At 48.6% G+C, this 26,760-nt stretch overlaps 1 protein-coding gene across 1 annotated transcript; it reads right to left on the bottom strand.

Annotated features, from left to right (window-relative positions):
* Positions 1 to 829: 829 nt before the first annotated feature.
* Ctsh (cathepsin H) lies at positions 830 to 25,345 on the bottom strand. Its single transcript, XM_008823389.3, has 12 exons — positions 25,145 to 25,345; positions 18,141 to 18,172; positions 17,180 to 17,285; positions 15,970 to 16,040; positions 13,951 to 14,055; positions 11,054 to 11,140; positions 10,202 to 10,257; positions 9,005 to 9,086; positions 8,091 to 8,159; positions 5,189 to 5,295; positions 1,886 to 2,011; positions 830 to 1,222 (listed from the first exon to the last, which is right to left on the bottom strand). Exons 1-12 carry the CDS (start codon positions 25,218 to 25,220, stop codon positions 1,147 to 1,149), a joined length of 993 nt encoding a protein of 330 aa, XP_008821611.1. The 5' UTR covers positions 25,221 to 25,345; the 3' UTR covers positions 830 to 1,146.
* Positions 25,346 to 26,760: the final 1,415 nt, after the last annotated feature.

Here is a 26,760-nt window from a genome sequence, read left to right as displayed (position 1 = left end):
TAGCCCCAGCTGGCCTGGAACTCACTATGTAGACCAGGCTAGCCTCAAACTGACAAGAGATTTGCCTGCCTCTGCCTCCTGAGTGCTGAGATTAAAGGCATGTGCCACCATGCCCAGCCAATACTAGAATTTTCTAATAGATTAAACTACACTTGTATTTACAAGTTTTGTCATGAACATTTTTCCCTCTCAAATATTCTCAAGCCTTTAGCTCTCAGGAGGCCCAAATAACAGGAGAAAATTTGTCATTAAAAAGTCTGCCGGGCACGGTGGCCCACGCCTTTAATCCCAGCACTTGGGAGGCAGAGGCAGATCTCTGTGAGTTTGAGGCCAACATGGTCTACATATCGAGTTCCAGGCCAGCTGGGGCTATAGGGAGACTCTGTCTCAAAAAGACCAAAAAGAAAAAAGAAAATCTATGATTGCAGAGAAAGAGCAAAGCCACAATTGTCTAGACATGCGCATGGAGCCAGAGGCCTGCAGAGCTTCCTGGGAGGTGAGGGATGGTGTGGAGAGGACAGGAGCATAAGTCATGTCCCAAGAACTTGATGAGGAAGCCATGGGGCACCCCAGGCTGAAGCTGGGATCTGCAGAAACAAAATGGAGACACAGGGGCTTTGGGGACTGTCCTGGCTTTGCCAGATCCTCACTCATCTCCTCCACCCTCTCTCCTGAGGTTTGGGAAGGTTGGAATCTCCAAACCTGCTTTTCCTCCTGGGATCTCCATCTGGCAGGCATTACCACTAACACCCACCTGCACTGTCCTCCCAGCTAGAGGGCATTTTCTTGCCCCTCTTCCTTCTTGGGAGATGGAATCTCAGTCTGAGGCCCAGGCCCAGCCCAGGGAGGCACTCCCTGCATGTTTATTGAATAAAGGACAGAAAAGATCCACGCTGGGGCTCCCCTCTGGAAAGAGAGAAGATCCTCGATCCATGTGAGTTTGAGTCAATTAAAAACAACATTTAAGGCACATGACTGTGATGGCTGCCACACCAGTGGGCTTGTTGCTAGTGGAATACTTCTTCCTCTTTAGGTTTCTAGAGTGAGCAGAAGTCAGGTTGGAAAGTGAGAGGGTCTCTGAGTGGATTTCCGTAGTGGGGCAGGTTCCTCACTTTTTCTGCCAACCAGTTGCCTCTGTGGTATGGTTCACACCTGAGGGATGGGGTAGGAGGCACAGGCTGCCAGGCCACACATGTTCTTCCCACGCTTGATGAGGAAGTATCTGGACAGAGAGAAGGGATTAGGGCCTAGCTGGTAGCATTTACACCATAGAGCTATGTTTGGCTGCTCACCAAGACAGAACTACAAAGGATTAGGCCCTCTGAATTATTCATAGAACAGCAACACCAGGTTTATCAGTGGGAAGTGAATGACCTTACTTTGTAACCAATTTCTTTATTCTCCTTGGCTGGAGCTCACTTTATTCCACCCATTTCCTATTTTTCCCCAGAATTGACTGAGGCTCCCTTCTTGCCCAGGCAAGGCCTTCAGTATCTTGTGAGCTCCATTACTGATTCGTTTCTTTCCTCAAATGAGGGGCTTTCACCCACCAAGGCAAATTTGTTACTTCCACTTCTAGACCTTCCCAGAGGTTGACTTTGTCCCCAGCAAGGTGCTGAGTTCTGGCTGTTTCCCACTTGCAGCTACAGACCCTGCTGAGCCAAGGGGCCTCCTGTTCCCTGCAGACTTGTTAGGACCTGGGTCCTACCTATGGTTATTACCAGGGGCCTCAGCATGTGAAGGCTACATCCTGGTCCCTTTATGGTGACCTGGCTGGGCTGCTGCTCAGCTCCTTGGAAACCGTAACTCTGAGGTAGAGACATGCTGGGACCGCTAGACCTTGAGCTACATGCACCCCTAGTAGTGGGACCTGGAGACTGCTTACCCTTTTTGTCCCCACTGGGTGCCCCAAGAATTTTTCACGATCCAGTAGGGTACCCCATCCTTTTCTCCATAGCCAACAGCTAGGACTGCATGGTTGACCTTATCTGGAGTTTTATGGCAGGAGGTGCTGGAAATGAAATACAGAGTCGATAATAAGGGATGGACAAGGGTGAAGACTGTTGAACACGGACTCTCCTGTTAGCACCCCGCTTCCCATGGGGTGGTGTGCCAGGTGGCGAATCAGCTGTGGCTCAACTAGAGAAAGAACAAACCTCAGCACTTGGTCCTGCTGTACCCCCAGTCTCTATGTGGTGATGGCTGCTCTCCACAGTGGACACTTCTGACTGCCAACAAGGAGAGCAGCCTCCTGGCTCACCCTGAAGGCAACAGTGTTGAGCTAGAATTCAACCCACTGCTCTGCTGCCACAAGGCTCCCTTATATATTTATGGCAAATATGTGGGCTCTCATTTAGGATAGTGAACTAGTTTCCATGAGGAAATTCTATGACTTCAAAAGGACAAACTGAGTGATCACGTGTGAATTCGGCTGATATGCAACTTCTAACAGTACGTTGTCAGGCCTGGGGCAAGGTGCTGGGCTACGAATAGTAGGCCTCACTCTGCTCTTGTCTTTGCCTTGTTTGGCAGGGGAAAGTTGGGCAAGGAGGCTGCCTCTATGCTAGGAAAAGGACTGTGCCAGTGAGGAGGAGGTCAGGAGCCCCACGGAGCAGGATCCAACCAAGTGGGATGGGAGGCCAAGAAGGCTTCCTTGAGAAGCTGAAGCCTTCCATGTGACTGGGATGGGGGCTGCAGGGTGGAATGGGAGGAGACAGAAGGAGGTTTGATGGCAGACAGCTATAGACAAAGTGGGGGGCAGAATCACCATAGCCAGGTGAGACCCTGGGAGGCACTGGGCATTTAAAAGTTGTGGGTTGGAAAGATGCCTCAGCTGGTAAAGGTGCTTGCCATGCAAGCCCGGGGACCTGAACTCTGGTCCCTAGCACCCATGTAAAAAGCCAGCTACAGCAGTGTGTCTGTAACCCCAGTGCCAGAGAGGCAGACAGGCAATCTCTGGAGCTCATCGGCCAGCCAAACTAGTTGAATCTGTGTGCTCCAGTCTAGTGAGAGGCCTCATCTCACAAAATAAGGTAGAAGTTGAGCATGGTAACACATGTCTTTAATTCCATCATTTGGGAAGAAGAGGCAGGCAGATCTATACAGCAAGCTCCAGGCCAGCTGGGGTTACAGGGAGACCCTGTCTCAAAAAGACCAAAAAGGGGCTGGAGAGATGACTCAGCTGTTAAGAGCACTGGCTCCTTTTGTAGAGGACCTGGGTTTAGTTCCCAGCACTCACATTGTAGCTAAAAACTGTAACTCCAGTTCCAAGGGATCTGACACCCTCTTTTGACCGCTGTGGGCACTGCATAACATGGGCATACTTACATACATGCAGACAATACACTCATGCACATAAAAATAGATTTTAAAAAGACCAAAACCAACCAACCAACCAACCCAACCAACCAACCAACGAACCAACCAACCAACCAACCAACCAACCAAGATGGAGAGTGACTAAGGACGATATCCAGGCTGACCTGTCTCTACATTCATGCATACACATGTGCACATGCCCATATGAACATGTTTGTAAAACATACACACACAAAGTTGCCCTGTCCAGAGAAGCACTTCAGGAAGACTCTGGTTCCATGTAGAGGAAGGGTGCTCTGTGTGTGTGTGTGTGTGTGTGTGTGTGTGGCAGCTAGAAGAGAAGACGGGAACAGCAGGAAGTAGGATGCAAGGGGAGAGTGAGCAGCATTAACGGGTGTGATGAAGGGACGAAGGCCTCTCCCTCAGCAGCAGCAGGGATGTGACTCTTAACAGGCACAAGGACCTAGGAGGAGCATGGGGGCTGGAGGAGACACTTAGGTTTGAGCTGTTCATGGCCATCCAGGCTGAGTTGGCAGGGGGCTCTTGGAGCTCTGCATGGCCCTAATACTTGGCAGAGACATGGTGGGCTGTGGATATTCTCAGCAAACAGTTGGCTGTGAATTTACAGTTGGATCTGAGAACTGCATAGCGGGTTGAGGGCAAAACCCTGGTACACACGGACTTTCCAGGGGTGGCTAGAGAACAGAAAGCTCATGAAGGACCCTGGAGAGCAGGAATGGCTGCTGAGACTCCCCCCTGAAGTCACTCCTGTCACCAAACAGGCAGGCTAAGAGGTGTGGGCTTGAGGAATCCCGTATGAGACATACTAAGGGGGCTCTGGGTGTAGCGCAGCAGAGTACTTGCCTAGTGTGCATGAGGCCCTCAGTACTACGGAGTTTGGCTTTCCTGAAGAACCCTGTCCTGAGCCCTCCAGCACAGGATTCTGGTATTTAAGAACAGCTGCTTTTCCTTCCCTGTTTCCCACTTTCAATTATTATTATTTTTTTAGACAGTCTTTTGGAGCCAGGCTGGCCTCGAACTCACTATGTAGCTCAAGATGACCTTGAGTTTCTGATTCTCCTGCCTTTACTCCTAAATGCTGAGATCACAGGCATGCATCATCCCACCCCATTTATGTGCTGCTGGGGATTGAACCCAGGGCTTTGTGCAGGCCAGGCCAGCATTCTACCAAATGAGCTATATCCCCAGTTCAAATACCTGAACCTGTTTGTTTTTTTGTTTGTTTTTTGAGACAAGATCTTCCTATAACCCCCTTAGCTGGACTGGAACTCACCATGTAGACCAGGCTGGCCTCAATCTCAGAGAGATCTACCTGCCTCTGCCTCCAAGTGCTTAGATCAAAGGCATGTGTCACCACACCTCACCACACCCAGCATTTAAACCTGTTTTTTTTTTTTTTTTTATCTTATTGAGACAGTATCTCCCTGTAGCCCCAGCTGGCCTAGAACTTGCTATGTACACCAGGCTGGCCTGGAACTCACAGAGATCTGCCTGCTTCCTGAGTGCTGGGATTAAAGGCATGAGTCACCATGCCCAGCCCTTCAACCTGTTTTTGAACCTTAGTTTTCTTAACTGGACTCAGGTCTTTCTGTAGAGAACCACGAGCTCTGGGCTCAGATTTTGGTCTTAGCCCTTAGTCACCAAGGCTGAACCTGTGGCATCCTTTGTGACCTTTCTCTTCCTTGGGCCATAGACTTCACTCCTTGACACTTAATGAAGACTAACTGTGGGAACACATGCTAAGCTTCAGAAATGATCTAACTAGTAGTCTAGACTGAGCTGGAGGCCCGTGTGGGTGTAAGGAGGCCCATCCAGCCCTGCCCATTCTCCCTCCTGACTCCTGGCTCACCTGGAGTAGACACCACTTTTATACATCATAAAATCTTCAGTCACCTCAAAGGCAAAGCTCACAGGGTTGTAAAGGGCCACGGCCTCCACCATTGCCTCCTCGTCGTTCTGTGGACAGACAGGAGGATTGACAGACATGCTCAGCCTCTGCCACCACCCCACCGTGCTTACAACCTTTTGTTTTAAGGTTGGGGCTGGAGGTCAGAACTGTGTAGATGAGCTTGAGGAAGAGACCAAAGGGCAGTAGCTTGGTTACAGCACTTCCCTAGTGTGTGATGCAGGCCCCATCTTCTGAAGATTGCCAGCAGCCTCTCCATTGATTTTTCTTGTTTTTTGAGACAGATTAAAGGCATGTGCTACCACGCCTGGCCTTATTCATTTATTTTTAAAAAATTATTTTTCTTTTATGAGTGTATTGCCTACATGTATGTAAGTGCACTGTCATACAATGCTCATGGAGGCCAGAAGAGGGTGTCAAATCCCTTGGAACTGGAGCTAAGGATAGTTGTTAGCCTCCATATGGGTGCTGGGAACTGAACCTGGGTCCTCTGGAAGTGCAGTCAGTGCTCTTACCTACTGAGCCATTGCTCTAGCTCCATATCAATTTTTTTTACGGCTACGGATGGAACCTAGAATCTTGAGCCTGTGAGGCAAGTGTTCCACCACCAAATGTGTGAGGCCTGCCTAGCTTTTGTTGGTGGTGGTGTGCTGGGGATCAAACTTCACACACACAGTCTAGGCAAGTGCTCCGTGACTGAGCTACACCTCAAGCCCATTTGAGTTTTTCATTTGGCTTACAGTTCCTCCTCCTATACCAGACTGGCTCTTCTGTGGCCTCTGCCCTTGCCTTTGCTTTCTGAGTGTCTGGTCATCTCTCACTTGCCTTCCCCACATTCTCACACAGGGTACGGAGTAGACGCACTCAGTCACAACTGATTGCTGAGGTTGGGACTGTGAAGCGTATGACACTCTTGTTTCTGCCACTAGGACCCCACACCCATGAAGAAAACTTAGGGAACTTCATTGGTAGAATATAGGAAGACCAGCCAAAGTTATGGGCCTTCTGAGTGGGACCGGCCACTACAGCAGGGAAGGCAAGCGAAGAGTCATGGCTTCTTAGAGGCCGAGTGGAAGCATCAGTCAGAAGCACTCTCTCAAAAACCTCCCTCATGGCTGGGCTGTTCCCAGCATCAAGTGTTTTAAGTGCTCCAATTGGGAAAACCTGAGTTCATAAGGAGACCATTAAATGTGGAAATGAGGTTGGAGGTTCTGTGAGCTGAGGCCAGGGCTCAGAGAGGGGAAGGGAAGCAAAGTGCAGGAGGGGACAGGATGCTCAGTCCTCTGTCTCTCCATCAAGCAGTTCCTTCCCAACACTGCTAGTGGTCTTGGGAGGCCAGGAGGTCACAGAGGTCTACCCACGTGAGGACCAGAACCTCTGTGGACTGGTACCATTTCTACAGCTGTCTTTTTCTCTCTCTTTTTTAAAATTTTATTAATTTTTTAAAAATGTATAAGTGTTATGCCTACATGCAGGTAAGTGCACCCCTGTCGTGCAATGCCCGAGGACAGAAGAGGCTGTCAGATCCCCTGGAACTGGAGTTTCAGACAGTTGTTAGCTGCCATGTGGGTGCTGGGATTCAAACCAGGGTCTTCTGCAAGAACAACCAGTGTTCTTAACCGCTGAGCCATTTCTCCAGCCCCCTACAGCTGTCTCTTGTCCTGCCTGAGTGTACTGGCCTGCTCTTCAGGGCACTGCAGGTGTCCCTGACAAGACTCTCCTGGGGGAATCGGAAACAGGAACTTCAAGCCTCCTCACTGGTTTCTTGGTGGAACACAATAACCCCAGAGGGGCAGCCTTGGTGGGTGTGTTGCAAACAGGTTCTTTTCAGAAGATGGTAACATCTCTATTACAGGGTGTGGGCTGCCTTGCTGAGACAGTGAACGTTGGTTCTGGAATGGCATTTCTCAGTTCAAATCCAGCCCCTACCCCCTAGCCTTTGGGCTTATTCAACTCCTCTGAGTCTCAGTTTTGTCATCTACCAAATGAGGGCAATAACCACATTCATGTCCTAGGTTATTTTGAGATAATGCATGTCAAGTGGTTGTACACTGCCTCTAATCACTATAAACCCAAACTGTTATTACTGTGGAGAATCTGACATGGGCTTCAATTAAACAGCAATCACTGTCATTATATGTTTATGACCTGCATGTTTGTGGGCACACACCCCCTCACCTAAACATCACACCTGCACACACCACAGAGATTTCTCACTTCCTCCGGGACTGAACCCATGCCTACCAGACTGTGGGCGTGATTATTCATATTCACGTGCTCTCTTGGAAAAGCAGCATGTGACTGTGTGTTATGGAATGCTGTCCTTGGAGAACAGCCATTACCGTCTTAATCAGAGCAGCTGTGATTACCCACAAGTGACCCTAACAGGATTTGACTTGTTGGGGGCTAGAGAGATGGCTCAGCAGTTAAGAGCACTGACTGCTCTTGCAGAGAACCTGGGTTCAGTTCCTATGGGTCACAACCATTCATAACTCTAGTTCCAGGGGATCCAATACCCTCTTCTGGCTTCCACAGGCACACTTACGTATATGCAGGCAAAACACTCATACACATAAAATAAAAATAAACAATTAAAAAAAAAAGATCTTGACTGGCCAGGTGTGGTAGCACACACCTTTAATCCTAGCACTTGGGAGGGTAGAGGTAGGTGGATCTCTGTAAGAATGGTCTACCTAGTGACAGGAGACTCTGTCTCAAAAAAAACAAAACAAAACCCAGACTCTTCCATCAGTGATGTGCTGCCAGGAAGGGCTCCCCTCTTTAGCCCACCTGCAGCTTCCACTTCAAAACACAGTCTCTAGTCAGAGAAGGACTCAGTACTCACAAGTGTGATGTTGGCTACATCCTTGACAAATGCGATGGCCTTTTGGGGCTTGAACTTGCAGTGACCATCCTGTTCAGGGTAGCAAAGGGCAGAGAATATAGGCTAGGGATGTTCAGTCCAAGGATGAGGCCTTGTCCTCCCAATGCAGGCTGACCACATTTTCTAAGCATGGATGCATGTACTAAAGTCTTGCTGACAGGGGCACTTCAGAGGGGTTTAGAAGTTTCCTTATCCTCAAAAAGTTCAGAACCCAGGAGCAGGAGACAGTTCTGTGTGGTCTGTGGCACACATAGGTCTTGGTCAGGGAAGGATTTGAGCCAGCTCAAGGAAACTGAGAAATGGGAAAATGGAAGCTGAGTGTGTAACAGGGCTGGAGGGACAGTCAGTCCAGGGAGCAGTGCTGACAGAAGGCAGGCTCAGAGCAGCCACCAGACAGGACTGGAGGGAGAGTAGGACCTGGTTTCTAGGAGCCAGGAATGGTTGGATATTGGATGAGTAAGACTGGCCTGTAGAAGTGAGACAGGTCCCAGGGGCCTCCAAAGAACTCTGGCCAAGGTAGGTGTGTAGGCAAAGCTGGCCAGAGAGGCCCAGGTGAGACTGGCTCATTTTCTCCTGATGGGAGGGAGTCCATGCTCTGAGTGGGGTTAGGAACATGGGATGGACTAACAGAGCCAGCCCAGCAAGGAACAAGACAGGCTGGGTTGAGATGAAAGTCTTGGGGAGGGGGACATTCAAGAAACAGATGGTGCTACAGGGGCAACAAGAGGTCCCTGGTGAGGGCACAGGACTCAGGCAAGCAGAGGAGGTCTGTGAAGAGTACAGAGGCTGAATGGAAGCAGGAGAGCAGGGCAGAGGGGCAGAAGGGTGATACAAATGCGCTGGAAGGAGACAAAGCTGAAGCCGCCTAGAGTTACCATGCCCCTGTAAGGGTAGGTGTCTTCTCCCATGATGCCCTTGTTGTAAAGGATGTATTCAAAGGCCTGGCTGGGGAGACCTCTGCAAGAAACACACACATAATCACACAGAATCCCACCTCAACCCGGCACAACAGACAGGGGTGGGGCTTCAGTGTGGGAGGCTGGTGACATTTGTCCTTGCTTGACTCACTGGGGTCTTCGTGGGGCATATTCCAGTGGTAAAGGTCCCTGAGAGGCCAGCAATGTATCCCTGGTCTCCAGACAAAGGGCAGCAAACTCAGCCACTGGAATCTGAGGGTGAGCCCCATGTGCCCCTATGGGACAGGAGACCTTTGGAAACCAAGCCCCTGTCAAGAGGAGTGGACAACCCCTCAGGATGCTGAAGGAATCACTGTCACCATACTGCCATGTACACAGGCCACCTCATGGACAGGACAGGTGTTCAACAGACACCCTGCCTGACCCCTCATGTCAGTCTCAGGTGGTAGGTGCTATTTCCTGAGGCTCAGAGGTAGGATACCATGCCCAGGCCACAGATCTGAATTCAGGTTTTGGTTTTAAAGGTGGATCTTTCCCCGCCTCTTCCTGCTTCCCAGAAAAACAGAAAATCCCCCAGCAGTGCCCACCCTGTCTTGTCTTTGTTCTTCCCATAGCCTCTGTCACCACCAGGCCTGGGTCATATGTGTGCATGGCTCTTTAGGCCCTGCTGAATGTCAGCTCTGGGGGTTCTGTTACATCACCTGTGACTGGATCCACAGGGGATCTGGTGAGAGCTGGTGAAAAACAGAAGTGCTATCCTGAACCAAAGCAAAAAGACTTTGAAAAATGGCAGGACTCTGGCATGCCCTGGAGTCAGCCTCTTGCTCTGGGTGGCGTGAAGTTGCTCAGAGAAAAAGTGAGAGGAGATTGAGCACACTGGTGCCCTAAGACTTTGTTGGCTGGTGAAGCCAGGCAGAGTTCAGTGGCATCTTGGGAAGAGATTGGATTTAAGAAGCCAATAGGCCTGGGCTTGGATTCCAGTGCTACACATTCTTGTGAGACCCAGGCTAGAACACTGATGCTCCCCTCAACAGACATGTCTTTGTTTCCACCCAGGGAGATGGATGGGTTGTCTATGGCAACTGCTAAATCTGACAGCAGCAACTAGGGGATAAGAAGGGGTTCTGGGCTCTTCTGCCCTGCTAGGGAACATACCCTTGGCAGCCATGATTGTTGAAGTTCTGGGCGCAGTCTACCAGCTGCTGCTCAGCCTAGAGGAAGGAGCACAAACCAGTGAGGAGACAGCCGAGAGGCCATGGAAGTGCTGGCATGCAGGGTGGGATCTCACTTGCTCATCCACATCTCTGGTCTGAGATTTGGCATTGTGTGGAAATGACCAGTAAAGCCCCTGGGAAGAGAGTGCCAGCCCCATAGCTGGCACTTGTTGGGAGGGGCTCAAGAATGACCTGACTGCCAAGCAGGTGAGAGAGTTGTCAACAGGCCCTTATACTGAGCACCTGCCCTATAGGGGTGTGTGCACAGAATGGATCATGGGTCTTGTGGTGGATGCCTGAGGGAGGATTAGGCCTACCCAGAGACCCTGCCCACCACTCCTCAACCCAGGCTCCCAAAGCCACACTGACCTTGCTCCACTCTCTCTTCCCTGTTCAGGTGGGACAGTTCCTTCACAGGTGTCCCCCTCCCCTCAGCTTAGGGGTAGATACATAGGCCCTGGCTCTTCCCTCCATGAAGACAACCAAGACAGCACAAGAAGGGGCACAGCTTCTAGGGGGGTGTCTCCCACGCAGGATCTGCTGTCAGGGTGGAGTCCCAGGCCACAAAACTGAGGAATGTGAGAAACATTCAACTCTACACAGGAAGGATCCCTTGGGCTACTTCCTCAGTCCCAATCTTTCTGGGAAAAACATCAGTTGAGATTCTCAGTCTAAATGTCTTCAAGGCTGAGGCATTGAAACAGCACAAAGGCTAAGGCCCTGAGAGAACCTCAAGGTCCATGGCCAAGGGTGAGAGGTAGTTGGAGGAGATGGCCCACAGCTGACTTCTTACCAAAGACAGCATCTTCCCACTGGCGATGGCCACAGCAGACTCCAGGGCTCCAGTGGTAGAAAAAGTCCAGCAGCTGCCGCAGGCCCCCTAGAGAGGACACACAGGGCAGAGGGAGTCAGTGACTAGATCATGGTGACCACAGCCTCACTCACCAGTGTGGGGTCCCTGAATGCCTTTGCCCTATCACCACATTTGTCCATGCTGAGCTACACAAGTACCAGGAGGCTGGTATCTGCCTCCCATGTTACAAATGCAACAACTGAGGTTCAAGAAGTTCTGACTAGTGCTGGTGGATTCCCAATATGGGCCTCTTTATATATATATAAATTTTTTGAAGGTCTCCCCATAGTCCCAGCTGGCCTGGAACTCACTATGTATACCACTCACAGAGATCCTGAGTGCTGAGTGCTGGGATTAAAGGTGTGTGCCACCATATTCTGCTAATATGAGCCTTTTCTTGTGCAATTCCTCCACTCTGTAAGGGCCAGGAGCCCTCCAGAGCCCATTCTACAGTCCTACCTTGAGTCTTTTGTTAGCTCCAATGGAAGGAGTTACTAAAGTTCTCTTTCTAGAACCGTCTCTCTCACTTTTCTATCACCAATCTCATTCTACTCATAACCTAAATGCTAAACTAATAGCTTCTTGGGCCCTGAGTTCAGCCTGGACCATCATCTAGGTGCATCAAACTTTTGACTCTGTGCAGATGTACCTGACACCTCGCATTCACAGATTCTGCAACATCCTTCCGTCCCACCATCTGTTGCTAGTTATTACTGCTGCCAGGCTCCCCATTCACCACACCTCCAGAATAACTTGAGGGTTAGGAGCTGGACCCGTTTGCCACTCCAGTTCCTGGCTCTTTCATGCACTAGCTGTGGGACCTGGGCAGCGATGTCCCCTGGGAACCTGCTTCTTCATTTGTAGAAGGGGAAGGTTAGGTAAGGCCAGGCCAACAAGCAGTCAGCCAGTGGGCTCTTTGTGACTGTTGCTGTTCTGAGTTCTTCATCTTGGTCTCCTTTCCTCTCCCTGCTGGTGTTGCCTTCCATATTCTATTTCTGGAGTGTCTCTTAAACACGCTCCTCCCTCTTTAAAGGCTGACTTCTTGCTACTTGAATTCTTCTCTGCAGGCCAAAGGGATACCCAGAAGGTCAAAGAGGCAAGTCTGGCCACAACAGAGGAGGCTGCATGCACTGATGAAGGAAGCAAAGCTGTACTTTGGCATGGAGCAGAGACCTGCCTATTTTCATTTTGTTTTGCTCTGTTGTTTGAGACAGGGTCTCACCATGTAGGCTGGCCTTGAATTTACTTCAGTGGGGATTACAGGAGTGGGATACCACCCCTGGTAGGGACCTGGATTTGAATTTCTCCTGTTTACCACTGACCTTGAGCAAGCCACTTTCTCTATCAGTCCCCCTGTCTGTAAATGACACATGCTCAAGGGGCTTTCTGAGCCAATGTCTGTAACCACAGAGTGGCCACCATAAGATACCACATGCACCTCTGAGTAACATTCATATCCCGGTGGTCAGCTGTATCAGTGGTCTGGGGTCTAAAAACAAAAGTCCTTGGAACCCTCTTGGCAGACCTCCCCTTCCCACCTGTCCAAATGGAGACCAGGTGCAGACTTCAATGCTTCCAATGGTTGTGAGACTCTAGAGGGCGTGCACACACTACCTTTAGGTCACAGAAGGATGACAGGCTTCTTTTAACCTACTTCACATTTCCTGCTGGGAGCAGAGTCTTGTTTTGCACCCTCCTCCCAATTCACAGTCCAGTTAACAAGGCAAGCTCCAGGCTGCGGTGAGCCTGGGAAGATATGAAGCTGTGCTACATGCCTTTCTGTATCATGTGGCTTTCATGAAAAACATGTTTCCCTTGGAGAGTTTCTGTGGAAAGCCAAGAGTTTCCAAGAAGGCAACCTTAATCTTAGCTTCTTTGAATGGAGGGGTTGGCATACTTAAAAAAATTTTTTTTTATGTGTATGAGTGTTTTGCTGTATGTATGTAAGTGCACCTGTGTCATGCAATGCCCATGGGGGACACTGGATCTCCTCAAACTGGAGTTAGGATGGTTGTTAGCTGCTATATGGTTATTGGGAATTGAACTCAGTCCTCTGGAAGAGCAGCCAGTGCTCTTAACTGCTGGGCCATCTCACAAACCCAGAGGTCAGCATCTTTGAGGAGGGCTACTACAGTGCCATTATGAGGGGCAGGTACACAGAGTAGTGGGAATATCAGGGCTTGGGGGCCAGTCTTCAGAACTTCAGTATATGCTAAAACCTCCCTATACCTGGGTGAAAGACTGGGGTCTCACTTGGCCAAATCCATTAAGCCCTGCTGTGGGCCTCTGCCCCATAGAGAGGCCACCTCCACTATGCCTAGGGCTGCATGTGAGAAAAGCTCTACTTGGTTCCCCTCACTGACCAACTTGAACCACTCAAGATAGGCAGCCAGCCAGCAGAGGGGCTGCAGGCTGGTGCCCCAAGGGGTGAGTACAGGATGGAAAAAGGATGCATGGGAGGCAGGGAAGGGTCCTGGTGTTGAGTCTCTGATGGGCTCAGGGAACGTGTTTTGACTGACTCTGTAGGACAGACCTGGAAGCCATGGGGAAATATGGGAGAGTGTGCACAGCAGGGGAGACTTTAGCTCAATAGAGGACCATTTTCATTATCCAGGGCTTATAAAGCAATAAACCTTAATAAAGCAATGACATCCCTGCTCAGGGGAGAGGCCTTGCGGAGTAGAGAGCTGGAGAGACTAGGGGGGTTGTGGGGTGGTGGTGAGAGGGTGGCGGGGAGCAGAAGTGTGGATATGCTTGCAAAGATGCTGTGGACCTTTTGAAGTCTCCATCCCAGTATGGTCTATGATTTGGGGAAAATTGGGGATTGCCATGCATACCTGGTTTTTCACTGGTGAGACAAAATTTCCTTTCTTCCGCCAATCCATGGAGGGTGGGTAGGGACCAGTACCTCGAAGATAGTTACTTTTGGTGGCTGAGCAATTCTGAAACAACCAAATATATTATTTTCAAGGAAAACTGTAATTAAAATGGAATGAGGGTAGCCAGGCGTGGTGGCCCACACCTTTCCCAGCACTTGGGAGCTCTCCGTGAGTTCAAGGCCAGCCTGATCACCAAAGAGTTCCAGGCCAGCCAAGGCTACATAATAAGATCCGTCTCAAAACAAACAAACAAACAAACAAACAAAAAACAACAGGGGCTAGAGAAATGGCTCAGTGGTTGGGAGCACTGGCTGTTCTTGCAGGGGACTCGGGTTCGAATCCCAGCACCCATATGGCAACTAATAGCCCCCTGTAGCTCCAGTTCTAGGAATCCAATGCCCTTTTCTGTTCTCCACAGGCACTGCACAACTTACACACATGCAGGCAATACACTTATACACATAAAATAAAAATCAATCAAAAAATTTTAAAAAACAAAGAAAAAAAAAAGAATGAGGGGTACTGAGGAGATGGCTCCTTGGGCAAAATGCTTGCTGTGCAAGTATGAGGAACTGAGTTCAGATCCGAAGTACCCACATTAATAAAAAAAAGGCATGTGTGAGGGTGGTAGCTGGAGAGGTGGCTCAGCAGTTAAGAACACTGGCTGCTCTTCCAGAGGGCCCAGGTTTGGCGTCCTGCACCCACATGGCAGCTAACAGCTGTCTGTAACTCTGGTTCTGGGGGTTTAAACCCCTTCTTTTTACCTCTGTGAGCATGCATGCACATGATGCACTCATATAAATGCAGGCAAAACATTCATACACATAAAATTATACATATATATATTTTAAAGCCAGGCACAATTGCATGCTTTTTTAATCCCAGTGCTGGAGGAAAAAGAAAACATAGATACTGGGGGCTCCATGACCAGTTAGTGTAGCTAAATAGGTGAACCCTATGTTCAGTGAGAGACTCTGCCCCCCAAAATAAAGTTGAGTGGCTAGAGAGATGGCTCAGCAGTTCAGGACACTTACTGGTTTTCCAAAGCCCCAAGTTTGGGTCCTAGCATCCATGTCATGTGACTTATAACTACCTATAACTCCAGCTCCAAGAGTTCTTTTGCCTCCAGGGGCACCCATATACACATGACATATACATACAGACAGACACACAGACACACGCACACATACAAATACAAATACAAATAAAATAAATCTCTGAAAAAGAAATAAGCAGAAAGTATAGAGGAAAACTCCCAAAGTTAACTTCTGGCCTCCACATGTGTATGGGCAAGCACACTCACATGTGTATACACCATAACACACACGAAAGGGAATAAGAAATGATAAATAGAGTGTGGTGGCACACACTTGTAATTCCAGCACTTGGTAGATGGATGCAGGAGGATTAGGAGTTCAAGACTAGCCTTGGCTCATATGGAGATCCAGGCCAGCCTTAACTATATGGAATCCTATCTGGAAAAAAAAAAAAACCAAGAAAACAAAACACAAAAGGCTGGAGATATGGTTCAGTGGTTAAGAGCACTGGCTGTGATTCCAGAGGATTTGGGTCCCAGCACCCAACTGACAGCTAACAACCATCCATAGCTTCAATTCCAGGGGATCTGATGCCCTCTTCTGTCCTCCATGGGTGTTGCATGTACATGGTGCACATAGATACATACAGGCAAAACACTACACACATAAATAAAAAAGTTTATCTGAAATTCAGTTTTAACTAGGCATCTGTATATTATCTGCTAATTCCAGATTACAGGTTCATGTTGCTAAGGCCAGACCCCTGGACTGAGAGACCACTGTGAGAGACGGACCCTCCTGCTCCTTTAGAGAATTTAGGAACACTGCCAGCTGCAGCTGGGGATAGGACTGAATCTAGCTGGAAGCAGAGGAGCTCAATAACTATGTCACAGGTTTGAGTGAAACGATCAGGATTTATTTACAACTGAATTATACCTACCTGAGGCTCTGACCAGAGGTATTTTCGTTTTATTTCAGCAAAGCTCATGTCTGAAAACTGGTTCAATGCCACTGAGGAAGAAAGGAGAAAACAAACAAAACCACAATGAAATAGAGGGCTTAGGGAATCACTCATAAAAAATAGAAAGGGCAGAGCTCCTATTCACCTGTATTCTATCAATAGCCACTGCAACTTGGCTCCTTTATTTTTTTGGTCTTTTTTTGAGACAGGGTCTCCCTTTAGCCCCAACTGGCCTGAAACTCGCTATATAGATCAGATAGGCCTTGAACTCACCTAGCTCTGCCTGCCTCTGCCTCCCAAGTACTGGGATTAAAGGCGTGCACCACCACACCTGGCTGGGTCCTTTAAAATATATCTGATATAATTCAATATAGCATGCCATGACCCTCTCAACTGACCAAGTGTTCCCAGACACTTGAGCCTATAAAGGACACTTTTCATACACAGGACCACAAAGGTCAACCAGTACCATACCTCCGCTGATGGATGTAAGCAGTCTTGGGTGGAGCCTGTGCACCCATTTTTTTATAGTCTTACTGTGAGTCTGACGGATGCCTAGATAAAGAGCCACTACACCCATGCAGGTACCTGCATGGCATTCAATCTTCACTTCAGTTTAGCAAGGACAACAGTCATCTCCATTTACAACCCATGATAATCCCCATCCCAAGGTCACATGCCAGTACTGGGTAGAGCTGAGCCTCAAACTCTGGCTTTCTCTCAGTTCGTGCTCACTGACTGAAGTCCCAACTTAACTGAGCAGCTGTCATTTCTCAGTCTGCAGTGGCCATCTAGTGACACTGACAAGGGGTGAAACTGGGTGTCTCAAGGCAGCTAGTGGGCTCAGAACAGTCTGAGAGGCACTGGCCATAGCAACCCAGACAAAGCATGGCCTGGGAGCTGTACCCTCAGATGGCAGGGATGGGGCAGGACTCCAATCAACTTCATGATCCCCCAGAGAGCTAGCAGTATTGCCCGAAATTTACAACCCTGTGCCTCACAGAGGATGACAGTACAGCCACAGTCTGAGGTTGGCCAGACAACCTCAGAGCTGGGATCTCCCGTCTCACCCACCAGTCACCAGTGGCCCCTTTGGCCAGCCTGTACCGCTAACTGCTTTCTTTCTAGATCTGAGAAGTTTCCGCCCCTCCTTCTCCCAAAAACTTGGAGGAAAGTTGGCTCCCCGTACTTTTAAATGTGTGATTCCTCTCATTGTGGGCATTAATCTTCCTCCAGTTGTTGACAAACATCTGCAGTCTGTGGTGGTATTCCTCTGAACTGTATGTCTTTTGATGCTAAAACAAAACATATGGGTGATAAATCATGAGAACAGGATGAAACTTACTAAAGGGAGACTTCTTATTTTCTAGAGAAGGCCTCTTTTTCTCTCTCCTCTTTCTCTAGGCTGGTCTTGAACTTCCTATATAACTGAGATGACCTTGAACTTCTGATCTTCCTATTCGGATATACTTCAACCTCCCAATTACAGTCATGCACCTGGTTTACGTGGAGACCAAACCCAGAGTTTCATGCACGCTAGGCAAGCACTCTATACTTACTGAGCTACATTCCCAGCCCATGGAGGTTTTCATTTTGTCATGATTCTCAGGACAGATGTGTGTTAGTAGGTGGGACTCTGTTCTAGGTCTCGACTATCAACATCAGGAAGTTACAAATCAACCGTCCCCTTCCAGAGTGTGGCTAGAGTCAAGACCTCGCAAGTGCGTGGAAGTTGGTTACAAGTTCTAGAGACCCTGGGGAAGATATCTGCCAAGCACAGGTCACCTGTGGATATCATGGCTCATTGCTGAGTCAAGTTTATGGCAAAAATTCACCATTTTTCAAAACTGCACACATTGGTGTTCTCAACGGATTTGTCAGCTGCCATGCAAGGTGCTTTGAATATAAAATATGGAATTGGAAGTTCAAGGCTTAGAGGGCTTCTGGCAGGCTTATCACTGGAGACCGCCATTCGGAAATTTACTTAACGCATCTTTCCTGGAATCTGGCCAATTTGAAATATGAAAAGACCCAGGATAGAGCAAGGTTGGAAAATCCCTCTTATGGTCTAAAATCTGGTACAGTTTAGTTTGCAAACAGGAAACTTTGTGACATGAGAAACATCAAAAAAGAAGAAGTTGGTCACTGACCTGTGTCATCCATGACTTAAAGTGAAACTTCTCTGAAAAAAAAGAAAAAAAAATTAGGTCTGGGTACCCTCGAGTCTAAAGCTAAGTAGGGCACTGTAGAGGTGATTTGCATTTTAGAAAACAAGATTAAACTGAAAATACCAAAGACGTTGAGTGTAAAAAAGAACTCTTACCACTTTGTACCTCAAACTAATTTTGAAAAACTGTTATTTTTATGTATGTGGTGTATGCACAGGCGTGTGTAAGGGGGAGGGTGCATGTACCCACGAGTGCACGTGTGATGGTCTTAAGTCCATTTGGGGTGCCTTCCTCTATCATTCTCCACCTTAGTTCTTTAAAAAATAGTATTCTCATTTTATGTGTAGGAGTGTATTGCCTTCATGTATGTAAGTACACCTGTGTTGTGCAATGCCCAAGGAGGTCAGAAGAGGGTACTGGATTCCCTGGAACTGGAGTTACAATGGTTGTTAGCTGCCATGTGGGTACTGGGAACCGAACCTGGGTTCTCTAGAAGAGCAGCCACTGAACCATCTCTCCAGCCCCTTCGCCTTATTTCTTAAGATAGGGTATCTTACAGAACCTTGAGCTTACATTATTTAGCTTAGGTTGGCTAGTTAAAAGGTGCCCAGGATCCTCCTGTCTCCTAGCACTGGGGTTACAGGTGTGTGCCTCCCATACTTGGCTTTTTATGTGGCTGCTAAGCATCAGAACCCAGGTCCTCATGTTTGTGACACAAGTACTTTACCCACTGAGCCATTACCTTCCCCCAGTGATATAATTTTTATTTATTTTTATGTGTAGGAGTGTATTGCCTGCATGTAAGTGTACCCGTGTTGTATAATGCCCTTGGAGTACAGAAGAAGGTGTTGGATCCCCTGGAACTGTAGTTAAGGACTGGTGTTAGCTGCCATGTGGGTGCTGGGATTCGAACCCGGGTCTTCTGCAATAGCCAGTGCTCTTAACCACTGAGCCATCTCTCCAGCCCCTACTTAAAAAATTTAAACAACTTTTACTTGTGTGTGTGTGTGTGTGTGTGTATGCACATGAGCATGATGGTGCATGTATGGAGGTCAGAAGACAACTTATGGGAGTTGGTTCTCTCCTTCCACTATGCAGGTCCCAAGGATTGAACCCAGGTCTCCAGGCTAAGTGGCAAGTGCTTGCTGATCCATTTACCTGCTGATCCATCTCACTGTTCCCTCAGTGATACTTTTGTTTTTTATTTTTTTAAAAATATTTTATTATTTTTATTTTTTATGAGTGTATTGCCTGTATGTATGTAAAGTCACCCAAGTCATGCAATGCCTGTGGAGGTCAGAAGAGGGTGTCAGATTCCCCTAGAACTGGAGTTAGAGCAGTTGCTAGCTGCCATATGGGTGTTGGGAATTGAACCCCAATCCTCAGCAAGAGCAGCCAGTGCTCTTAACAGCTGAGCCCCTCCCCCATGATACTTTTAATCTGTGGTATTAGAAGCCAGGATAGTGTTTATCCTCAGTGGGAGCAGAGGGAACTGCTGTGTAACAACTTCCTCCCCAGGATGAAACATTCCATTTGGGAAGGAGTCCCCTTAAAACTCAGGAAGTAAACAACTCAAAAGCTTCAAGAAGTCTTTGAAACTGAGCAGATTCATTAAGGTCCTCTCTCCCCATACTTGCATAAGCAGCAAGGACTGTAGAAAGACACTCTCAGACCAGCGGAACTCCAGGTTTCCTGCTTTTGAGAGCCATGCTGGGGTGGTCTTTTGATGATGCACCTGTAAGTGACTCCAATGAAAGTCATTTTTCACCAGGTTGGCCTTGGGTGCTATTCTTACTTTGATCTGTTGCTGATTCCCTTTCTGGGGTGAGTAGACGTTTGTTTACGTCTCCCCAGGAATAATAATATCACACAAGAACTTTTGGAGAGTTGAGAATGTTTTACTGCTTCACGGGGTGCAAGTTACATGGTACATTTCAATCATAAAAATTCATTGACTTTTATATTTAATTACTAGAGTAATTTTGACATTATAGTTCACTAAGAAGTTAATTAAAAACCTATATGCCCCAGTCAGTATTCTCCTGCCTCACTCTTCTGAGGTCATAGGGATGTGCCACCATGCCCGGTGATAGTAACTGTCAATCTTTGCAGTGTCTATCAAATTACTCATCTCAAGAAGCCATAGGCAATGGGAAAAATGAGTATGACTGTGTCCCTATAAAACTTTTCAAAATCAGGAAAGCCAGCTGTTTGTGGATTCCAGCTAAATCCTCCCTCTTATATGATCTAAAACTTTCATTTTAAATTTAAATAGCTGCAAAGTATGTGTTCCTACTGTAAACATTTTTAATTTTTTTAACATGTGTGTGTGTGTGTGTGTGTGTGTGAGTGTGTGTGTGTGTCCATGAATAAGCAAACCATGGCTTGCATGTGGAGGTCAGAGGAAAACTTGCAGGAATCAGTTCTCTCCTTCTACCATGTGGGTTCCAGGGTTTGTACTCAGGTCGCCAGGCTTGGCAGCCAGTGCTATTTAAAAATAAATATTGGGCTGGGGAGATGCTTATTGGTTAAAGTGCTTGCTGTGAAAGCAAAAGGGCTGGAGTTTAGATTTCCAGAACCCAGCAATCATAGAGTGAGCCTGGCGGCTCACCTGTAATTCCAGCCTTGGAAGGCAGAGACAGGGAGGGTGAGACAGATAACAAGACTAGCCAAATCGGTGAGCTGTAGGCTTGATTTAAAAACCCTCCCTCAATGAATAAGGTGGAAATGCAATCAAGGAAGATTCCTATTAACCTTGAGCTCCACACATGTGTACCCACAATGAGAACATGTACACACACACACACACACACACACACAGGAGTTGGATAGTTTGCTAGTTTGCTGATCATGGTGGCATAAGCCTATGGGAGGATAATGCAGGAGGATGAGGCAGGAGAATCTGGAGGAACTCAAGGCCAGACTGGGCTATATAAAGAGATCCTGTCTCAAAACACCACCACCACCACCACCACCACCAAAAGAGCTGAATATTTCCCACATTTCTTTTTCTCTTCCTTGAACACCCATCTCCCCATCTCATCCAAGTTTAGCCTAAGGGAGTACACTTACATTTAATCACCTTATATCCTTTTCTGCAACAACAAAACAATTTAAATTATTTTTCCTTCCTAAATTTAAAAATTATTCTAGATTAAGTAATCATAATTATTATGGGAACCCTAACTGACTAAAATCTTTCAGATACATTTTATATTATGAAAACTAATTTGTTAAATCTCAAAAAGTAAAATTTTAGTGGAAATATCTTTTAGATCAGCATCTAGTTATGTAGCCCAGAGGCTAGGGTCACAGTGTTCCTTCATTGGCCTGATGAGCACTAAGATTACAGGCTAGCATCACCACACAGGGTAAAAGACCTACTTGGAAGTAAAGGGTCTGGATTGGCTTCCCTGATGCCCTCTGTGCCAGCATCATTTGGAGTGTCTCCGTGTCCTCCAGGGAGACCCAGGGATCTGTTCCAGTAGTGTGAAGGTCATTGCTGTGTAGCATTTACATCTCCCTCTGCAAGCTCCAGGCCTGATCCAGAAGCTGGGCCAGGACCATTTTTCTGGGGGCAGAAGGGTGGCACAGTTCCCCATTACAGGGCTCAGGGAATTCCAAATCCTGGTTGAGGGCCCTGCTGAGGCTCAGGCCCAGGGTCCACAGCAGGTGGAGGTCTGTGTCTGAACTGTACTTCTGGGGGCTTTCCAAAACAAGAGGGGAGAAAGCCCCGGGACTTCTTATTATTAGAGGGTTGGTAGAAGAAAACCAGATGACCTTAGGGCAACATCAGATCCATCACAAACTACCTTTGACTTTTTAATTAATTTATTTAGTCTTTGCATGCATATGTGTATGTATACCTGAGTGTTTGCATATATGTGGGCACATGTGCAGGTACACTGTGTACATGTAAAGAGGTCAGGGGTCTTTTTAAAAAATATATAATATTTTTTTTTAATTATTTTTTTGTGTACGTGTGTATTGCCTGCATGTAGGTCATGCAGTGCCCTTGGAGGACAGAAGAGGCTGTCAGATCCCCAGAACTGGAGTTACCGACAGTTGTTAGCTGCCATGTGGATGCTAGGATTTGAACCTGGGGCCTTCTGTGAGAACAACCAGTGTTCTTAACCACTGAGCCATTTCTCCAGCCCCCAGGGGTCTTTCTTGATCACTCCACTTTATTACTGATTTATCACTGAACTCACAGCTCCCTAATTCTAAGTCATCTAGCTAGCCTGCTTGCCCTGGGATGCTCTGTCTTTATGTCTGAGTGCTGGGATTCCAGGTGGTTGCCATGCCTGGCCAGCTTTTATGTAGGTTTTGGGGATCAGAACTAGAGGTCTCATGCTTATGCAGCAAGTGCGTTACCCACTGAGCCATCTGCCCAACCCTGATCATGACTTTCTAAAGAAATATCTTTTTAAAAAATATTTTATTTATTTTTCTTTTATGTGTATGAGTGTATTGCCTGCGTGTAGGTGAGTGCACCTGTGTCGTGCAATGCCGTGGAGGTCAAAAGAGGGCTTCGGATTCCCCTGGAACTGGAGTTAAGGACGGTTTATAGCCGCCATGTGGGTGCTGGGAATCCGTGTCCTCTGCAAGAGCAGAGCCATGTGGGTGCTGGGAACCTGGGTCCTCTGCAAGAGCAGTCAGGGCTCTTAACCGCTGAGCCATCGCTCCAGCCCCAAACAACAAACAAAACCAAAAAAGGTGGGGGGCTTATAAGATGCCACCCCTCCCTGAGGATCTCCAAGCAGTTAATACTTGTTGGAGGGGGCATTTTATTCAGTGGGGTAGCCACTGGTAAGATGCCCACAGTTGTACAAATAACCCTAATGAAACTCATTGTGGGGGCTGGAGAGATGGCTCAGAGGTTAAGGACACTGTTCTTTCAGAAGACCTGGGTTTGAATCCCAGCACCCACATGGCAGCTAACAACTAACTGTCTGTAATTCCAGTTCCAGGAGATCCAACAGCCTCTTCTGTCCTCCGAGGGCATTGCACGACATGGGTGCACTTACCTACATGCAGGCATAACACTCATGCACATAAAATAAAAAGAATAATTAAAAAAAACCCTCAATGCAATACACACACACAGAGGCACGCACAACATCGAAGTAGAAAAGAAACAAGGTGGGAAGATCAAGGGACTAGCGATTGAACGGAGACAAGAGACCAGAATTATAGACATCCTATTATGTATAATTCATACATGTTAATAAAAAAACCATTAACGGGGGCTGGAGAGATGGCTCAGTGATTAAGAACACTGCTTGTTCTCTCAGAAGACCAGGGTTTGAATCCCAGCACCCACATGGCAGCTAACAACTGTCTGTAACTCCAGTCCTCCCGGGGGATCCGACAGCCTCTTCTGACCTCCTCCGGCATTGCACAACACGGGTGTACTTACCTACATGCAGGCAATACGTGAATACACATAAAAAAATTAATTAATTAATTAAAAAAATTAACAAAAGAGAAGTGTCATTTTGTATGTTCTGCCTGAGGATTAGAAAACCAGTCTGTCACCAGCTTTGACTGACTGATTTGACTCTACACTTAAAAATGGTTGGGGATGGGGAAGACTAGTAACAGAAAATCATTTAACTCCAAGCTTTGTGTCCATAAACATTTATCACAACAAAATAGCGCTCAGTTTACTCCTTTACAAACTATCTGTGGTGCTGCTTCCGTCTTAAAAGCAGGGGTTAAGTAGTTGCTACATAGACCAACAGTCTACAAAACTAAAATATTTACTAGATAGTCTTTACCGAAGTTTGTTGCCAAGCCCTGCTTAGAGTAAGACAGCTTTTCCCAATCAGCTCTCTTCCACACAGGCCGCAGGCTAAAGTCAAGCAAAGCCCTGGTCTGGGGATAGCTGAGCTTCCCTTAGGTGGAGACTACTAACCTAGGACTTCCAGCCTGGGAATTCTCATTCTCATTCTCATTCTCATTTTCTCTCTCTCTCTCTCTCTCTCTCTCTCTCTCTCTCTTTTTTTTTGATAATCTCTCTCTCTATCTTCTTTTTTCTTTTCTTCTTGCCCGGGAAGTCTCATTCTCTCTCTCTCTCTCTCTCTCTCTCTCTCTCTCTCTCTCTCTCTCATTTCCTCTCAATTCTCTCTCATTTTCTCTCAATTATCTCTCTCTCTCTCTCTCTCTCTCTCGTTTTTTGAGACAAGGTCTCACTATGTAGCCCTGACTTGCCTGGAAGTCGCTATGTAGACCAGGCTGTCCTCAAATTCACAGAGACCCTCCAGCTGCCTGTGGAGTGCTGGGATTAATTGAAGGCTGGCGCCACTACACCTGGCGAGGCTTTCTTTCATAAACAGGAGCGCAGAGAGAAGTCTGACCAACAAGATTCTGCCTCAGGGATCTTTGCCTTGACCCTAGGTTGGTCCTTGGCAACTTTCCTCTGTCTCAGGGTGAAGGGGGTAGGTGACCTTGTAAGCTCAGAACCTGTGCGCAGAGGCTGAAGCCAGGGGCAACAGGGCAGGAGGGCTGGGGCGAGGGGTTGCAGTGGGGGTGGACCCTGGACCGGTCACAGCTGACCTAACCCAGCGGGGCGTCGAGACCCGGCGCCGGGTGTCCGGGGGTTTGCACACCACCGCCACTAGAGTTAAACTTCTGTGGTTCCAGCGCGTTCCTTACTGCAGGGAGGCAGGCCCCCAGAACGGCACAGGTGGACTTCCAGCCCAGGCGGGGCAGCCCTGGGTGCAGCCCCTGGGAAGCAGCCAGGAAACGCTGGGACCTCCCCTCCGCCTGCGGCAGGGCGATTAATCACGGGGTCCCCAGGAGTCCCGGCTGGGGCTGGAGGGCAGAAGAGGCTGCGGGCTTCTTTGGCATTCTAGGCCTGAGCGTCCCCCGGGGCAAGCGGGACACTGGACAGCCATCGCCCTGTCTTGGTCCCCCAGGAAGCAGGGCCTCCGAGACCGCGGCAGTCCCGCCCGGTTCTTTTGCAGCCCGAGGTCCCAGCGTACCTATGGAGTTGACGGACAGCTCGGCGGCGGCCAGGAGCCAGGCCCCGGCGCTCAGTAGCTGCAGCGCGGCCCACATCGCGGCGTGCCAGGGACCCTGGTCCCGCGGAGGTGGCGAGCGGAGCAGTCGTCCGCTGGGCGAAGGGCGGGCGGGTGTCCCAGCCTAGCCCGCCGGAGGTGGGGCGACGCCGGCCTCCGCAGCTGCTTCCTCCCCGCCCAGCCCGCGGAGGGCGGGGGGGCGTCCCCCGCCTGGCCCCCCGGGGGGGGGGCGCCGCCGGCCTCCGCAGCTGCTTCCTCCCCGCCCAGCCCGCCCCCGGCCGGGACAGGCCACCCCCACCCCCCCAGCTCGGCCCGGGAAGAAGGGCTCCAGGGCCCGCCCCTTCGGGAGGGACCTCGCCCCGCGGTACTGACGGGCCGGGAGTGGCGCACCGCCGGATCCCTCTTCTCACTTCTACATTCCACCGCCGGGTCGGTCCCCACCTCCAGAGTCCCCGTCTCCAGGTCCGGGTTAACCACACCTACCTGGGGCGTGGAATAAAATAACTTCTGGAGGAACAAGGCAGCTTTTTTGTGCGACCGGGACTGCTCACTTGCAACAGGCTTTGTGTTTCTGCTGAGGAACTCCTACCCATACCTACTTGGCCGTTTTTCTTTTTCTTTTGCAAGTCTGAAGGAGACTCATACATTTGAGTCTGCATGTGAGATAAGCAGAACAAAGGACATTTTAAACTAAGGAGCTCTCCCAAGATTCCTCTGGAGGAGGAAAGGGGATTCAAGGCCTTGTAACACCAGGCCTGGCACCCAGTGATTTCAGGTTCTTACCGTTTGTCTCACCACCCTGCTCAGTGGTGTGTTCTTGACTCCTTGCTTTACAGAAGGGGAAAGGAGGCCTCAGGGATAGATGGTGAGTTTCCAAGTGCACGGCACAGGGAGGATGAGCCCTACTGCAGCAACAGATGCTGGCTGCAACACATGGCTTTTCTTTTTTGTCTTAGAGTTTCCCATGTAGCCCAGGCTGGTGTTTAACATGCAACCCTCCAGCTTTAGTCTCCTTTACAAGTATGAGTCACCATCTCTGGCAGTCCTGCGCTCACCCCATGTGGGAATGAACTCCCCCCCCCCCCCCCCCCCGTTGAACTTTCCCCTCCAGAAGCTGCCTTTTAGCACCAGGGGAACAGGTTCCTGGAGTTTTTGTGTAACTGGGACTTAGAAATCTGAACTTGCTGGGTGTGGTGGTCCCCACCTTTAATCCCAGCACTTGGGAGACAGAGGCAGGCAGATCTCTAGAAGCTCCAGGCTGGCCTGATTTACTTATTGAGTTCCGGGCCAGCTGGGGCTATAGAGAGACCCTGTCTCAAAAAAGAAATCTGAACTTGAAGAGCCTTAGGGGCTGAGAATGTAACTCAGTGGTAGATCAAGGAAGACTCACTAGCATGAGTGAATTCCTAGGTTCAAAGCCCTGTACAGTCAGTAAAAACGCCCAAACAAACAAAAAACCCAAGAGCCCCAGAACACAGGCTTGTCCCTCATTTGGTCAGGGTATCGCATGGGCATTGAATATGCACAAGAATCAGAAGTAAGCACTGACAGGCTCTGCACATGCGGCCCTGAAGGCAGGT

The sequence above is a fragment of the Nannospalax galili genome, unplaced genomic scaffold (genome assembly GCF_000622305.1).
Source record: "Nannospalax galili isolate Female #2095 unplaced genomic scaffold, S.galili_v1.0 scaffold28, whole genome shotgun sequence".
NCBI classification, from domain to species: Eukaryota; Metazoa; Chordata; class Mammalia; order Rodentia; family Spalacidae; genus Nannospalax; species Nannospalax galili.
The sequence above is the reverse complement of the archived record's forward strand: the minus strand, read 5'-3'. Positions and strand labels throughout refer to the sequence as shown.

Coding starts and splice junctions, on each gene's coding strand:
- Ctsh (XM_008823389.3), bottom strand. CDS start 25,220: ATGTGGGCCGCGCTGCAGCTACTGAGCGCCGGGGCCTGGCTCCTGGCC. Junction 16,041..17,179: donor GAGGAATCACACATTTAAAA/GTACGGGGAGCC, acceptor TTTCTTCCTCAG/TGGCATTGAACCAGTTTTCA. Junction 1,223..1,885: donor ACCCAGTGGGGACAAAAAGG/GTAAGCAGTCTC, acceptor CTCTCTGTCCAG/ATACTTCCTCATCAAGCGTG.